Source organism: Mustela lutreola, chromosome 3, assembly GCF_030435805.1.
Source record: "Mustela lutreola isolate mMusLut2 chromosome 3, mMusLut2.pri, whole genome shotgun sequence".
NCBI classification, from domain to species: Eukaryota; Metazoa; Chordata; class Mammalia; order Carnivora; family Mustelidae; genus Mustela; species Mustela lutreola.
In genome coordinates, this window is record NC_081292.1 from 52,990,248 (window position 1) to 53,007,741 (window position 17,494).

At 36.2% G+C, this 17,494-nt stretch overlaps 1 protein-coding gene across 2 annotated transcripts in view; it reads left to right on the forward strand.

The window, feature by feature from the left end:
- SNX16 (sorting nexin 16) overlaps positions 1–17,494 on the forward strand; it is a 48,423-nt gene that overhangs the window by 24,071 nt on the left and 6,858 nt on the right. For both annotated transcript variants that reach the window (XM_059166128.1, XM_059166129.1), the window contains one exon: positions 10,240–10,309. In XM_059166128.1, coding sequence (XP_059022111.1) covers positions 10,240–10,309 — 70 coding nt within the window. The remainder of the gene's footprint in view (positions 1–10,239; positions 10,310–17,494) is intronic.

Below are 17,494 nucleotides of genomic sequence, written 5' to 3' on the forward strand. Positions count from 1 at the left end.
GGTAGAATTCCCCCGGGAAGCCGTCTGGCCCTGGGCTTTTGTTTGTTTGGAGATTTTTAATGACTGTTTCAATCTCCTTACTGGTTATGGGTCTGTTCAGGCTTTCTATTTCTTCCTGGCTCAGTTGTGGTAGTTTATATGTTTCTAGGAATGCATCCATTTCTTCCAGATTGTCAAATTTATTGCCGTAGAGTTGCTCATAGTATGTTCTTATAATAGTTTGTATTGCTTTGGTGTTAGTTGTGATCTCTCCTCTTTCATTCATGATTTTATTTATTTGGGTCCTTTCTCTTTTCTTTTTGATAAGTCGGGCCAGGGGTTTATCAATTTTATTAATTCTTTCAAAGAACCAGCTCCTAGTTTCGTTGATTTGTTCTATTGTTTTTTTGGTTTCTATTTCATTGATTTCTGCTCTGATCTTTATGATTTCTCTTCTCCTGCTGGGCTTAGGGTTTCTTTCTTGTTCTTTCTCCAGCTCCTTTAGGTGTAGGGTTAGGTTGTGTACCTGAGACCTTTCTTGTTTCTTGAGAAAGGCTTGTACCGCTATATATTTTCCTCTCAGGACTGCCTTTGTTGTGTCCCACAGATTTTGAACCGTTGTATTTTCATTATCATTTGTTTCCATGATTTTTTTCAATTCTTCTTTAATTTCCCGGTTGACCCATTCATTCTTTAGAAGGATACTGTTTAGTCTCCATGTATTTGGGTTCTTTCCAAACTTCCTTTTGTGGTTGAGTTCTAGCTTTAGAGCATTGTGGTCTGAAAATATGCAGGGAATGATCCCAATCTTTTGATACCGGTTGAGTCCTGATTTAGGACCGAGGATGTGATCTATTCTGGAGAATGTTCCATGTGCACTAGAGAAGAATGTGTATTCTGTTGCTTTGGGATGAAATGTTCTGAATATATCTGTGATGTCCATCTGGTCCAGTGTGTCATTTAAGGCCTTTATTTCCTTGCTGATCTTTTGCTTGGATGACCTGTCCCTTTCAGTGAGGGGAGTGTTAAAGTCCCCTACTATTATTGTATTATTGTTGATGTGTTTCTTTGATTTTGTTATTAATTGGTTTATATAGTTGGCTGCTCCCACATTGGGGGCATAGATATTTAAAATTGTTAAATCTTCTTGTTGGACAGACCCTTTGAGTATGATATAGTGTCCTTCCTCATCTCTTATTATAGTCTTTGGCTTAAAATCTAATTGATCTGATATAAGGATTGCCACTCCTGCTTTCTTCTGATGTCCATTAGCATGGTAAATTCTTTTCCACCCCCTCACTTTAAATCTGGAGGTGTCTTCGGGCTTAAAATGTGTTTCTTGGAGGCAACATATAGATGGGTTTTGTTTTTTTATCCATTCTGATACCCTGTGTCTTTTGACAGGGGCATTTAGCCCATTCACATTCAGGGTAACTATTGAGAGATATGAATTTAGTGCCATTGTATTGCCTGTAAGGTGACTGTTACTGTATATGGTCTCTGTTCCTTTCTGATCTACCACTTGTAGGCTCTCTCTTTGCTTAGAGGACCCCTTTCAATATTTCCTGTAGAGCTGGTTTGGTATTTGCAAATTCTTTCAGTTGTTGTTTGTCCTGGAAGCTTTTAATCTCTCCTTCTATTTTCAATGATAGCCTAGCTGGATATAGTATTCTTGGCTGCATGTTTTTCTCGTTTAGTGCTCTGAAAATATCATGCCAGCTCTTTCTGGCCTGCCAGGTCTCTGTGGATAAGTCAGCTGCCAATCTAATATTTTTACCATTGTATGTTACAGACTTCTTTTCCGGGGCTGCTTTCAGGATTTTCTCTTTGTCATTGAGACTTGTAAATTTTACTATTAGGTGACGGGGTGTGGGCCTATTCTTATTGATTTTGAGGGGCGTTCTCTGAACCTCCTGAATTTTGATGCTCGTTCCCTTTGCCATATTGGGGAAATTCTCCCCAATAATTCTCTCCAGTATACCTTCTGCTCCCCTCTCTCTTTCTTCTTCTTCTGGAATCCCAATTATTCTAATGTTGTTTCGTCTTATGGTGTCACTTATCTCTCGAATTCTCCCCTCGTGGTCCAGTAGCTGTTTGTCCCTCTTTTGCTCAGCTTCTTTATTCTCTGTCATTTGGTCTTCTATATCACTAATTCTTTCTTCTGCCTCATTTATCCTAGGAGTTAGAGCCTCCATTTTTGATTGCACCTCATTAATAGCTTTTTTGATTTCACCTTGGTTAGATTTTAGTTCTTTTATTTCTCCAGAAAGGGCTTTTATATCTCTCGAGAGGGTTTCTCTAATATCTTCCATGCCTTTTTCGAGCCCGGCTAGAACCTTGAGAATTGTCATTCTGAACTCTAGATCTGATATATTACCGATGTCTGTATTGATTAGGTCCCTAGCCTTCGGTACTACCTCTTGTTCTTTTTTTTGTGTTGAATTTTTACGTCTTGTCATTTTGTCCAGATAAGAGTAAATGAAGGGGCAAGTAAAATACTAAAAGGGTGGCAACAACCCCAGGAAAATATGCTTTAACCAAATTAGAAGAGATCCAAAATCGTGAGTGGGGAGAAAGGGGATAAAAAGAGGTTGAAAAAGGAAGAAATTTAAAAAAAAAAAAAGAAAAGAAAAAAAAAAGAAAAGAATTTTTAAAAAAAGAATACACCTAAGAAAAATGTAAAAAAGAAAAAATATATATATTAGATAAACTAGTATAAAATCGTTAAAAAAGAAAAAGGTAACAGTTAAAAAAAAATTTTACCCGAAGGCGAGAAAAAAAAAAAAAAAAAAAAGAAAAAGAAAAAATTAAATTAACTGCAAGACTAAAAAAAAATCACAGGAAAAAAGCCATGAGTTCCGTGCTTGGCTTTCTCCTCCTCTGGAATTCTGCTGCTCTCCTTGGTATTGAAACCGCACTCCTTGGTAGGTGAACTTGGTCTTGGCTGGATTTCTTGTTGATCTTCTGGGGGAGGGGCCTGTTGTAGTGATTCTCAAGTGTCTTTGCCCCAGGCGGAATTACACCGCCCTTACCCAGGGCCGGGGTGAGTAATCCGCTTGGGTTTGCTTTCAGGAGCTTTTGTTACCTGAGCGCTTTCCGTAGAGTTCCGGAGGACGGGAATACAAATGGCGGCCTCCTGGTCTCCGGCCCGGAGGAGCCGAGAGCCCAGGGCCCCACTCCTCAGTGCGCCCTCAGAGAACAGCGCCCAGTTACTCCCGTCTGCCTGACCTCCGGCCGCGCTCCGAGCTCACCGAGCCTGCGACCGGTTCAAGGTAACACGGAGCTGTGAGCTTACTGTCGGCTCTGTCTCTGTAGCCCGCTTTCCCGTTCCAATACCCGCAAGCTCTGCGACACTCAGACACCCCCAATCCTTCTGTGACCCTGCGGGACCTGAGGCCACACTGACCCCGCGTGGGCTTCGCCCCGGTTTAGCCTCTGGAGCGATGTCTCTCAGCGGAATAGACTTTTAAAAGTCCTGATTTTGTGCACGGTTGCTCCGCCACTTGCCGGGAGCCGGCCCCTCCCCCCGGGGTCTATCTTCCCGTCGCTTTGGATTCACTTCTCCGCCGGTCCTACCTTTCAGAAAGTGGTTGTTTTTCTGTTTCCAGAATTGCTGTTCTTCTTCTCTTCGATCTGCCTATGGATTTTCAGGTGTTTGCAATCTTTAGATAAGCTATCTAGCTGATCTCCGGCTAGCTGAAGCAGTCTCAGCTTGCTCCTTCTCCGCCATCTTGACTCCTCCACTTACCTGGTTTTAATCAATGTCTTCAATTGGAAGATGAGGTATTTGAGCTAAGTAGCTTCTGAAAGTTCCCTTTCAACACTAGATTTCTCATTGTATTCTTTTCATTGTGCTTCCTCGTGAATCTTAAGGTTACACCATCGAAAGCAACCAGCTTTTGACTTTTTAACTCTTAAGACTTTTGGTCTTATTGCTGTCCACAGTTTACCTTCTTGGGAAAGTAGGAGTATCTATTAAAACCTAAAATTCATCTCAAATTTGAGAATTGTAGTAGAGTGTTTATCTGCAGCAGTGGATATAAATTTGTTCTGATGCTCTTAACAGTTGCATTAAATTTTTTTCTAATTGTATAACTCTTAGAAATAAGGTCCTTATTTGTGGAATACTTATTCTACAGTGTACTAATTGGTTTGAATATGATCTATACAGTCCAGAAACATCTACCTTTTGGTGAAGCAAACAATACTTGATATTGATAAACAGACAATACTAATAATACAATGTAATAAGTGCTGTGAAAAGGATCTCTTCACAGTGCCATAGTAATCCATAGAAGAATATTGAACTTAGGGACACCTGAGTGGTTCAGTTGGTTATGAGACTGATTTTGGCTCAGGTCATGATCTCAGAGTCGTTAGATTGAGCCCCACATGAGGCATTGAGCTGGGTATGGACCAGAGATTCTCTGAGATTCTCTCTCTCTCTCTCCCTCTCTCCTTCTGCCTTTCACCACCAGTTCACACACCAGTTCATGCACCTGCCCGCTGATGCACCTGCTCCCTCATGCACATGCGCTTTCTCTCTCTCGGGGGGGCAGGGGGGGGCAGGGACCGAACCTAACATGGGTAGGAAAGGGGACCTAATCAGAAGAGACTCCATGAGGAGATAATAGCTGAGCCACAAAGAATAAGAACAAGTTAGCCAGATAGAGGTAGGAAGGATGGGCTGGGTTAATAGCAGCAAGCATGAGTAAAGGTATGGAGGCATGAAATAGTTATGAAGATGTACTATTTTAAGTGTCAGTTAGGGAAAAACAGTTAAAACTGGAATGGAATGTAGGCAGGTGTTTTATGCCAGCACACAGATCTTGGCTTTGTTCCCTCTTGCTAGAGGAAGCATAGATTAGTTTTAACCTGGGTTTGACATAAAATGTTTGTTTTTGAAGTACTCTGGATTAGAAGGAATAAAACTGAACATAGGGGCAAAAGTGACTAGTAATTAGGCAAGAGATAATCAGGATCTAAACTGGTTCCCCACTACCCCGATATTCCACCACAGGATTCTAAATGTGAGTGCTTCAGCCTCATACCCAGTCAGCCTACCTCCATTGTGACCCTCACTGTCACCAGCCTTGATCCCTGAGTCCTTATCTTCCAGGTTGTGTTTAATGTCAATTTTCTGTTACTTTCTTTTAGCTGGTAGAGTGTCCTGAAGAGAAATACTAACTGATAAAGCATTTCTATCTGAAATCCTTGAGGAATATTTTCATGCAGTAGGCTTTTTGTGCTTAATTTGATTTTGACAGAACTGGTATCTAGTATTTTTAGTTCTTTCATATATTTAGTTCTTGACTGACCTTTTAATGGATTGCATTAGTTTTAAGGGTTTTTTTTTTTTTTCTTTTAAAATACACATTTCAAGATTAAGAGCACTTTTAGCTATTAAATTACTGGTTTAAAAAAATCAAATGTAAACAGATACATATTTATGAAAGAAAAAGAGTAAACTATAATAGTAAATTGAAGATGAAAGTGCACCAGATGAAATCATTTTCTAAGTTTGAAAATAGTAGAACTCTGACAGAAAACTTTTTTAGAGAATCAGAGGAAGAGAAAGTTATAGGGCAAATTTGCTCTGATAATAAAAAATGCTGAGGGATACCATCTGTGGTCTCCTTATCTTCAGGCAAGCTAAGTCAACAACTGATCTCAATTTTAAAATAGAATTTTCCCAAACACACTTAAAAACTATTCTAGGTTATAAAGGGCATAGAAAGATACAAAGTATTTCTTTACCTTTTAATTCCAGATTGTTGGATTTTTCTCTTAGATAGGTTTCTCTTTTTATCCTGTTTCTCTTAGCTTTATTATCATAGCCAAATGGAACCAAAAATATTAAAGACTGAATATGGAGGAGAGATTGGGGGCTATATTGAACCTATTGGTGAACAAGGAGGAAAAGAGTGAGACTTTTTCTTAAAAACTGACTTCTAAGGAGGTGCCTGGGTGGCTCAGTCAGTTTAGCAGCTGCCTTTAGCTCAGGGCGTGATCCCAGGGTCCTGGGGTCAAGCCCCGCATTGGGCTCCCTACTCCGGGAAGCCTGCTTCTCCCTCTCATACTCCCCTCGCTTGTGTTCCCTCCCTCACTGTCTGTCTGTCTGTCTCTCTGTCAAATAAATAAATAAAATCTTTAAAAAAAAAATGACTTCTGGGAGTTAACAGGTTGGTGGGTATTAAGAAGGGCTCCTGTTGTGATGTGCACTGGGTGTTATATGTAACTAATGAATCATTGAACACCACATCAAAAACAAATGATATACAGTGGCTAACTGAAAATAATAAAAAAAAATTTTTTAAGAAAAATTTCAATTCTCTGGGAGAAAAGTGATTTCTATTTAATTTATAGACCATTTAATAATAATAGAGTGGTATTTATATTTTATTTGAATTCACTTGATTTGTTTATAAATTATACATTGATAATATGGAGGAAATCACTGAGCAGAACCATGGCACACAGAGGCAGTCAAATATTTATCAAATCTAAAGTTCTCTAGTCAGTGGTTCTCAAGCATGGGTAAAGCTTTCCTTTTCAAGAAGGGGGAAAAAAGGTATCAGAATGTCTGTGAAAGAAATTGTTTTCTCAAATGCAACCGTCTCCCAGAGATTCTTTTGTGGCCCTCTCCTATGGGAATAGTATGAGCATACTGACTCTCTTCCTCTGCCACCTGAGTCCTGTTGAAACAGAAAATGTAGTGAATCCCTGAGAAAGTATTTTATAAATCAGAGTTGTATAGCCAGTTTCAAATTTCATTCTTATGATACAATTTAAAGAAGGTAGGGCATGGAATATGACCTTGAACTATATTGGAAAAAAATCCATTGGATTTTGTTTGAGTAGCACACTAGTGAGCTATGTAGATCATAAAGATTTTTCTTTTTTTACTGAAGTATAATATAAAATAAATAGGTCATGAGGCAGTAATATAGATCATAAAGATGTTTAGGGAAGGCGAATGAAATAGAAAAGCCCCTCCAAAAAAGATTCCTGCAGCTGGGTACATTGTCAGTATCACTATTGATCTTGGATTAAATTTCTACTATAAGTCAAAGATATAAAAAGTGATACATATCTACTTAACTACTTTTTCTTTCCTAGCAGCAGCATTTCAATAACTAGGGTAATTTGCAAACATAAAAATGTTACTAAAGAATGAGGAAGTCTGGGTATAAACCTACAAGAAAACAGTGTCTCACATTGGGTTATCATACTCTTGAAGTATTAAAAAGAAAAAAAGACCCTTCTGTAAACTTCTGTGCACTTTCCATATCAATCTTAAAGGCTGTTCTCATGGTTTCATCCATACTTCTGACCTCTCAGTCCCAAAATCAGTTTATTTCCTCTGGCTCATTTTTTGCCTAATAGTTTGTTCTCTAACAATGGGTGGATAGAAATATATAGCTAAACCAAAAAAATGTGTGGTTGTCCTGTTCTTCTCTGTGCTCTTAGACCAAGTGCAGTATTCTAGAGGCCTTGGTTAAAGGAGATAGACAAGTTGAATGTTTTCTGAGGGAAGTGACTAACAAGAGGAGAGGATCCAAATGAACCAAAATATAGCAGAAAAGAATTTAAAGGTAGAAAAAGGTACATATTCTGACTCAGAAGACATATTCAAGGTCTTGTTCTACCACTTGCACTTGTAACATTGTACGGGTCATTTTAACTCTCTGAACTTTGGTATCATTTGTAAAATGGGAAATGTAATGCCTATCTTCACCTCACATGATTATTGTGAAAATTAAATGAAATAGGATATATGAAAGCCCTTTGTGAAATGTACTTTAAAAATAATAGAAATGGTAACTATGTGGGGTGATAGATATGTTAATTAGCTTGATTGTAGTTCACATTTCAAAATGTATACTTGAATCAAGTTGTACACCTTAAATACACGTACAATTTTTAACTGTCAGTTTCACCTCAGTAAAACTGGGGGAACATGTTGGCTCCATGAGTGCAGACCCATGTAGGCTTTAAGTATGCAATAAATTTTGTTACAGGATGAAAGAAAAGAGAATATTAGTGTATTAGTATTGCTTTGGGCGGAATATAAGTTTAGAGGAAATATAACACTTAAAATGTGCTTTTAGGGTTATCATGTGAAAGAGGACTTAGATTTGCCCTGAACGGCTCAAAAGCAGAATTAAGATTCTTGAGTAGAAGCTGCATGACAAAAAATTTCAGCTCAGTAAAAGAAATAATTCGTATAATTTTCAGTATTTTTCAAACATATGATGGTTTATTCTAAGAGGTGGAACACTCCCTATTCCTGGAGGTGTTTAGGTATAATTCTTGCTGAACACATGAAAAGGATAAAAAGCACACTATGGATCACATTTTTTAAAAATCAACTAGATCACATTTAAGATCCTTTCCATCTCTTATTTCATGACTATGAATACTCAGGTTTTTTCTGTTTCCTTGAATCTGTGTCCTTTATTACCGGTATTGTCAAGATTTTATTGTCCACAGATTCAATTCTCTTTGTTCTGTCTTTGCAGTCTTCTGGATTAATTTCTTAACACCATTTCTCTATATTAATTCACATTATTTTTACTTTTGGAAAGGTTTCCCTGTATATTCCATTTGTCTCTTCATGACCATCCTGTCATCATAAACCCGTCTGACCCAATATAAAAACCCCAATGTTACCATTCCCTTTTCAGCATAGGTTGACATCTATACAGAACCTCAAGATAATCATATTTTTATCCTTTTATACCTAAAAGTTTTAAGTCTCCATACATGTTTTAACATGCAAACAGAGTTGCCTCTCAATCCAAAATTGCTTTTAGAAAAGTATTTTTGTAATAAGGAAGTTAAATTTTCTTCTATTTTAACCTATTTCTGATAATTGAGAAAGATGACAGTGCACTGTTATAGTTGCCACTTGAACAGCACAGATTTGAACTGCCTAAGATCCTCTTATACATGCATTTTATACAGCATAGCATTATGAATGTATTTTCCTTATGATTTGCTAAAAAACATTAGCTTACTTTATTGTAAAAAATGAAGTATATAATAGAACATACAATATATGTATTAATTGACCATTTTTGTTATGGAGAAGGCTTTCAGTCAACAGTAGGCTATTAGAAGCTAACTTTTTGGAGAGTTAAAAGTTATATGCAGATTTTCAGCTGCACAGGGGGTCAGCACCCCTAACTCCTGTGTGGTTAAAGGGTCAACTGTATTTCATTATTTCAAAATTTGTGGTAGTTCAGAAATGAGTTTTTCAGTATTTTTTTTCTCTTAAACTTTTTAGGGAAAATAAGTAAATTGTGTAATAAACATGATTGCAAAATATCTTTAACTTGTTGCAGAGAAAATACTTTTCTGTTACTTTATTTAGAAGCATCTCCTGACGGGACGCCTGGGTGGCTCAGTTGGTTAAGCAGCTGCCTTTGGCTCAGGTCATGATCCCAGCGTCCTGGGATGAGTCCCACATCGGGCTCCTTGCTCAGCAGGGAGCCTGCTTCTCCCTCTGCCTCTGCCTGCCATTCTGTCTGCCTGTGCTCGCTCTCTCCCCCTCTATCTCTTTGATAAACAAATAAAATCTTAAAAAAAAAAAAAAAAGAAGAAGCATCTCCTGACAATAAAACAAATGAAGTATAAATTAGAAATTGTATTTCTGCATAACAGGATAATGACATTTTTAGAATAGTTTAAATTAATAATTTTGGAAGTAATCCTGTTTCTACTCATCATTTAGGTTGGTCTCCTATACCATTATTCTGATTTATACTTTATGTCCTGCAGGTTTTGGGGGAGTTTTTTTATTTCTTTTTTAAAGATTTTATTTATTTATTTGACAGAGATCACAAGTAGGTGGAGAGGCAGGCAGAGAGAGAGGAGGAAGCAGGCTCCCCACTGAGCAGAGCACCGGATTACGGGAAGGGGGGGGCCTCTATCCCAGGACCCTGAGATCATGACCTGAGTTGAAGGCAGAGGACCCACTGAGCCACCCAGGTGCCCCTGTCCTGCAGTTTTTATGTAGCATGGACTTACAATCTCTGTGTTCATAGGATCTTAGAAAATGGATTAAAATCTTTGCGTCTTCTATAGATTTTATATTTGTGTTTGGTTGGTTGTGTGAAAACACATAACCAACTTGCTGCTTTTGGTATATCCACAAAACCAACTTGCTTAAAACACTGTATAGCTTCAAAGTAACTTTTGCTTTCTGTTTTTTGTAAACTTATTTGTACCCCACCTTATTTTTTTTCCTCTGAAAAGCCTTGCAGTGAGAGAATTTCTTTGTCTGGATGATCCACCAGGTCCATTTGATAGCCTAGAAGAAAGCAGGGTAAGTGCTGTATTATGTATCACATGGAAAGGGGAACAAATGATTCAGTACAATAACTACATTGTTTCCTGAATGGAATAGCAAACAGCAAAATATTATCATTTCAGACCATGATCGTTTTACACAGAAAACTTTTAATGTTTGAGTCAAAGATGTCTTTCATTGAAATACATGAACCTAGTTTAGTGAAAAAATAAAAGTTCATACATGCCGTGCCATCAATGAAGCTCTAAAATTAAATCTTGGTTTTTTCCTCCTTTTACTGTTGGGGAAAAAAAAATCATCTGGAAATTTATTTTACTACATTTAAAAATGCTTTTTCTGTGCTGAGTTTTCTCCCATCTAAATATCAAAGTAAAGAGCCTACAATTAAATTCAATTAAAACTTACCTTATTGTCTTGTTATCAATTCAACTCAAGCTTGATGCTCCTCAAATTACGCTAATTGACGTGTTAGAGTGGCCTATTTCTTGAAGCAGTTGGCTAGATTCACAAAACAGATTTGGTAATAATAGGTAGGATTTTATGCAAGTTTTCCCCCACCCCCAAATGTTCAATTGCATTTAAATGGAACAGATTTAATTGGTAGATTTGTAATGTTTTCAGTTAAACTGAATCTGTTCTTTGTATTAGAGTAAATGCCATAGCTTTTTGGAAACAGCCTTATTGAAGTAAAAATTTCATCCATAAAATTAGCTATTTACTGTTCCATTGTAAAAGTACCAATTAATAATTTTTAGTAAATTTACAAAACTGTACTACCATCACCATAACAGTTTTAGAAGTTCCCATCATGTTGAAAAAAAATTCCTGCCAGCCACTTTGCAATCAGTCCAACATTCCTAGCACCAGACAACTACTAATCTGCTTTCAGTTTTTACAAATTTGCCTTTTCTGGTTATTTTCTATAAATAGAGTCATATTTTGTATGTGCGTGTGTGTGTATGTGTGTTTGTGATCAGTGTTCAGTGTACATAATATTTTACAAATACAGTATGCATAACAGTATACATTATATAATCTTTATATCTACTTTCTTTCACTTAGCATCATGTTTTTGAGGGTCAACCATTCATTTTCTATAAATATAGAAGCAATACTTTTTGTTGCTGAATGGTTTTTCATTCTTTGCATATACCACACTTCTTTTATTCAGTCACCAGTTGGACATTTGAATAGTTTCCAGTTATATGCTATTTGAATAATGCTGCTATGAACAATCTCATAGAGGATTTGTGTGGACATTTGTCTTTATTTCTCTTGGATTGATCCCTAGAAATGGAACATTTGCTTATATGGCAAATTATGTTTTAACTTTTTAAACTTACAGACTGTTTTCTGAAGTAGCTATACCATTTTACATTCCCACCACAAGTGTATGAGAATTTCACTTTATCCATATCCTCATAAATGTGATTTGAAGTATAGCCATTCTTGTGGGTATGTAATGGTACTGTGCTATAGTTTTAATTTGCATTTCCCTAATTTTTTATGTTGGTCACTTTTTTTTTAATATGTTGATCACTTTTTCATGTGTTTTTTAGCCATTTATGTTTCATGAATTGGCTATTTATGTCTTTTGCCTTTTTGTGTGTGTTTAGCTATTATATTGAGTTGTAAGACTTTATTTTGGATATAAGTCCCTTTATCAGATACCTGATTAGCAGATATTTTCTCCTGATCTCTGTGTCTTTTCATCTTCTTAATGGTGTCTTTTGAAGTACTAATGTCTTTAATTTTAATGAAGTTTATTTACTCACCTTTTTTTTATGGCTTATGATGTTGTACCATTAAGAACTCTTCACCCAGAGGTGCCTGGCTATCTGAATTAGTAGAGCATCCAAGTCTTGATCTCAGGTCATGAGTTCAAGTTCCATGTTGGGTGTGGAACCTACTTAAAAAAAAAGAATTCCACCTAATACAGGTTAACAAAAGTTTTCTCCATTCTTTTTCTAGAAGTTTTATAGTTTCTTACATTTAGTCTATAATCCATTCTGACCTGATATTTAGAACGTATGAGATAAGGGTTTTAAGTTCCTACAGATACCTAATTATGCCAGTACACTTTTTGTGTTGGTACCTTTATCAAAAATCAAATAAACATAAAGGAATGGATTTGTTTCTGGACTCTTAATTCTCTTCCATTAACCCAGTTACCTGTCCTTATGCCAGTACGATACAGTCTTGTTTATTACAGGTTTTTATGGTTACTGTTTACATAGTTTTTTTTGGTTTTGTTTTTTTTGCTTTCAGTTTGTGTCTTTCAATCTAAGGTCTGTCTCTTGTATATAACAATATAAATATAGTTGGGTTTTGGTCTTTTGTTTAATCTAACTCTTTACCTTTTACATCTGCCATTTGCAATTTTTTTTTTTATTTTTATTTATTTATTTGACAGAGATCACAAGTAGGCAAAGAGGCAGGCAGAGAGAGAGAGAGGAGGAAGCAGGCTCCCTGCTTGAGCAGAGAGCCTGATCGGGGCTCGATCCCAGGACCCTGAGATCATGACCTGAGCCAAAGGCAGAGGCTTTAACCCACTGAGCCACCCAGGTGCCCCTGCAATTTATTTTTTTATCTGTCTCATCTCTTTTGGTCTTCTTCATCTTTTACTGCCTACTATTATGTGAAATACACATCTTTTATATGGCAGTTTGATTCCTCTATAAAAATTTTTACTTTTTTATTTTTTAACGGTTGTTCTAGGTATTACAGTATACATCTTAACAGCCTACTTCAGAGAAATAGTTAATTCCAGGGAATCATAAACTTATTTCCAGTACATCTTTTTGTCCCCTCTCCTTGATATTGCTATAATTACATTTTTTTTTAAGTAAGCTCTAGGCCCAACATGGGGCTCGAACTTACAACCCTGAGATCAAGAGTCACATGCACCACTGACTGAACCAGTCAGACACCCCTATTATTTATTACATATTTTAAATCTGTGTGTCATAAACCCAGTATAATAATTATTTCTTTATATAGTCTTTTCTCTTATAAAGAAATTAAGAGAAGAAATGAGAAAAATACGTTACAGACTTTTATATTTGTCCATATACTTACTATTTCCAGCCCTCTGGCATTTTGTTTGGAATTATTGTACATTTATTGATTAATTTTGAAGAGCAAAGTCATTACAGAATTCATTCCTTGCTGTGGATTGATATTATCATCTAGTGTCACATTATTTCAGCTTCAAGGCATTCCTTCCCTTAGTACTTTTTGTAAGGCAGGTCTGACGGCAGCAAATTCTCAGCCTTTGTTTATTTAGGAAAGTTCATTATGAAGGATAATTTTATTGATGTTTTTTTTTTTCTTTCACTACTTTGTATCATTCCTTTGTTTCCTGGCTTCCATTGTTTCTGAGGAAAAATCAGCCTTTAATTATATTGTTCTCATGGACATGATGAGCCATTCTGCCCTTGCTACTTTCAAGATTTTTTTCTTTGACTTTCAGCAGTTTGATTATGATATATCAAGGTGTTTATCAAAATTTGGCTTCATTGAGCTTCTTGGATTTAGTAGATTAGTGTTCTACATCAGACTTAGGAAGTGGTTGTCCATTATTTCTTCAAATAATTTTTCAGTCATTTCCTTTTAGCCTTCTCCTTCTGGGATTCCCATTACATATATTTGTATACTTCATTGTACTTCGGGTTTCTGAAGTGTTGTTCATTTTATTTCCAATCATTTTTCCTCTGCTCTTCAGGCTGAATAATTTCTGTTGATCAAGCTCACTGACTCATTTTTCTGTCATTTGAAATCTGCCATTGAACTCCTCTTGTTAATTTTTCACTTCAGCTATCGTGCTTTTCAACTCTAGCATTTCTATTTGCTTTTATGTTATAATAATTATTCTGTTTCTTTATTGAGTCCATACTGTGATAACTAATTACTGTGGCTTTATAGTTTCTGTAACTGGCAAGACAAGATTTCCCTTCCTACTTCTTCTTCAAAATTAACCATTTGTTTTTCCATATGAATTTTAGAACCAACTTGTGAGTTTCATAAAAGATCCTTGGGGCATTTTGTTTGGAATTATTGTACACTTATTGATTAATTTTGAAGAGCAGAGTCATTATAGAATTCAGTCTTCCTATCAATAAGATCATTGCTTTAAGTCTTGTTTAAAAGTCTTCAGTAAAGGTTAAATTTTTTCCTTGGGGCACCTGGGTGGCTCAGTGGGTAGAGCCTTTGCCTTCGGCTAGGGTCGTAATCTCAGGGTCCTGGGATCAAGCCCCGCATCGGGCTCTCTGCTCGGCAGTGAGCCTGCTTCCTCCCCTCTCTCTGCCTGCCTCTCTGCCTACTTGTGATCTGTCAAATAAATAAAATCTTTAAAAAAAAAAAAGGTTAAATTTTTTCCTAAAACTTTTAGGGAAAGCTGTAGATTTATTATTTGGGTTTTTTTTTATCATAATTGGTATTTTTATTATTTTTTAAAGATTTTACTTATTTGACAGAGAGCACCCGAGAAGGGGAGCAGCAGGAAGAGAGAGAAACAGCATCCCCACTGAGCAGGAAGCCCAGTGGGGATCTCCATCCCAGGACTGCAGGATCATGACCTGAGCCAAAGGCAGACCATCAACAACTGAGCCACCCAGGCACCCCTACTATATTCTAATTTATTACTGTTGTATTATTGTTTTCTATATATTTTATATGTTATACTTTGGTGAAATCTCTCATTAGTTTGTAGATCCTTTTAAATCTTCTGTATAGATAATCATATCCCCTGAAATACTACAGTTACAATTTTTCTGTTTTAATCCTTAATACTTTTCATTCTATTTTCATAATTTTTTGTGCTACCTGGGATCTTTAGAGTAAGTAGAAGCAGTTATGACAAACATCCTTTTCCTCTGTTTCTAACTTTAAAGGAAATGATTCTGTGTTTCACCTGTAGGACAACCTGAGTCTGATATTTTCTTTAGTTTGTTTAGTAGTTGTATGGGTAGATTTTTAACAACTAATTACATTTCTTTAATGAATACTGCTTATTTAGATTGTGTGGGTTTTTTAGGGCTCAGTTTTGGTGTATTTTAAGAAAATTGGGCAAATCGTACAGATTTTAAAATACATTGATGTAAGGCATTTTCTCTGATTTTTAAAAATCTCTTAACGTATCTTTAATTACCAAAAGTAGTATATTGAATTCACTCATAATGGTTGGTTGTTAAAAAAAATTTTTGGAATTCTGTAGTTGAAATATCCCTAATGAATCATTCCTTTTATTATTAGGTAGTGACTCTTTTTGTGCCTGATGTTTGCCACTTAAAACGTATTGCTCTGAGATTAATAAAGCTACACTTTTTGTAGGGAAGAAAGAGAAGATTTGCCTGTTGCCTGTTAAGTATTTTTCTATCTGTATATCTAAAATGTGTTTCTTGGGGCACCTGGGTCGTTCAGTCGGTTAAGAGTCTGCCTTCGGCTCAGGTCATGGTATCTGGGTCCTGGGATTGAGTCCCATGTTAAGACTCTCTACTCAGCGGGGAGTCTGCTTCTCCCTCTGTACTCTCCCTCCCTTGCTCTCTCTCTCTTTCTCAAATAAATAAATAATCTTTAAAAAAAAAAAAAAGAAAGAAAGTGTGTTTCTTGTCAGCATCATAGAGGTATTTTTGGTTTTTGATACAAACAGAACAATCTGTTTTTTAAATGGCAAGTTTATTGTGATGTGTCCAGTAATTACCAATATGTATGTATTTATTTCTGCCATTTTATTTTGTGCCTTTTATTTACCTTTTTCTCCTTTCCTTTCTTTTAGTTAATGAGTTTTCTTTCCTCCCTTTTTCCTTCTATTCCTGGCTTCTAAGCTCTATATTCATTTTTATTTAATGGCCATATATTGTTTTCATCAAATAATTTAGAACCAAGTTGTTTACAGCCTCCCGAAAGTGAGCCAGTGCTTCCTTTAATTACCTGCATACTGGCACTTCCTTTCCTCATCATTCTAAGTTCTTTTGTCTCACTTTTTCAACTAGGGCTCAGTTAATTGCTCTTAAAATACACCATTTAATAGCTCTTTCACTGAATGTGTGTTGGTAATATTTAGGTCTTTAATGTCTGAAATTTTTTAAATCTTAACTTTCATTCTTGAAGTATGATTTAACTGGGCCTAGAATTTCACCTTGATAGTCCTTCTCAGTTCTTTGAGGTCTTTTCCCCTGCCTTTGCTGTAGAACTGCTGTGAAATATCTATTTTCAGTTCATTGTTGTCCCTTTCTAGTAAACTCTTTTTTCTCCCTAGTGTTTTAGAGACTTTCTCTTTGATTTTAACATTTGCAGTTTTACCATGTTATGTGTGGGTGGTGTTTATTTTTTTCTTCCTTGGGATGCATTATTCTTCCCAAGTCTGAAAATGCTACTATTTAATCAGTTCTGAAAATTTTTTGCTGTTTTCTCACTGAATATTGCTTCTCCTCATTCTCTCTGTTCTCTATTTTAGACCAATTTATAAATATGTGTGTTATTTTCCTTTTCCATCTGTCTTAACCTTTCATGTTATGTCTCCATCTCCCTGTGCTTCATTCTTCAATGAATAAATTCTATAATTTTCTTAGTTCTAGCTTCCAGTTTATTGTCTTCAGGTAGGATTATTCTACTGTTCCATTAAGATCTTAATAATATTGGGATGCCTGGGTGGCACAGTGGGTGTGGCCTCTGCCTTTGGCTCAGGTCATGATCTCAGAGTCCTGGGATCGAGTCCCACATCAGGGTCTCTACTCGGCAGGGTGCCTGCTTCCTCCTTTCTCTCTGCCGGCTTCTCTACCTACTTGTGATCTCTCTCTGTCAAATAAACAAAATCTTTTAAAAAAAAAATCTTAATAATATTGACTATACTTATCATGTCTTGACATTCTATTGTTTTGTCTCAGGTATACCTGATTTTTTTTTTAACAGTGGCTTTTAAAAAATATTTTCCAGTCATTTTACATGTTCATCTCTTATGGTCTTTATCTCATAATATGCTATCTGAAGTTTATGGAATTCTAATCCTCTTTTCAGTGGATGATATCCAAGTGTGTTTTGTAATTTAGGTTATAAAGTTGACTTGATTAGAACCTTGTCGCCAGGAACACTGAACAGCCAAACTTGAGGGTATATCCTTCCATAGAAGTTTGTTTTATTCTGCAGACATATCTTGAGTATCATTGATCCTGGACCATTTTTTATGCTAATTTCAAAGCT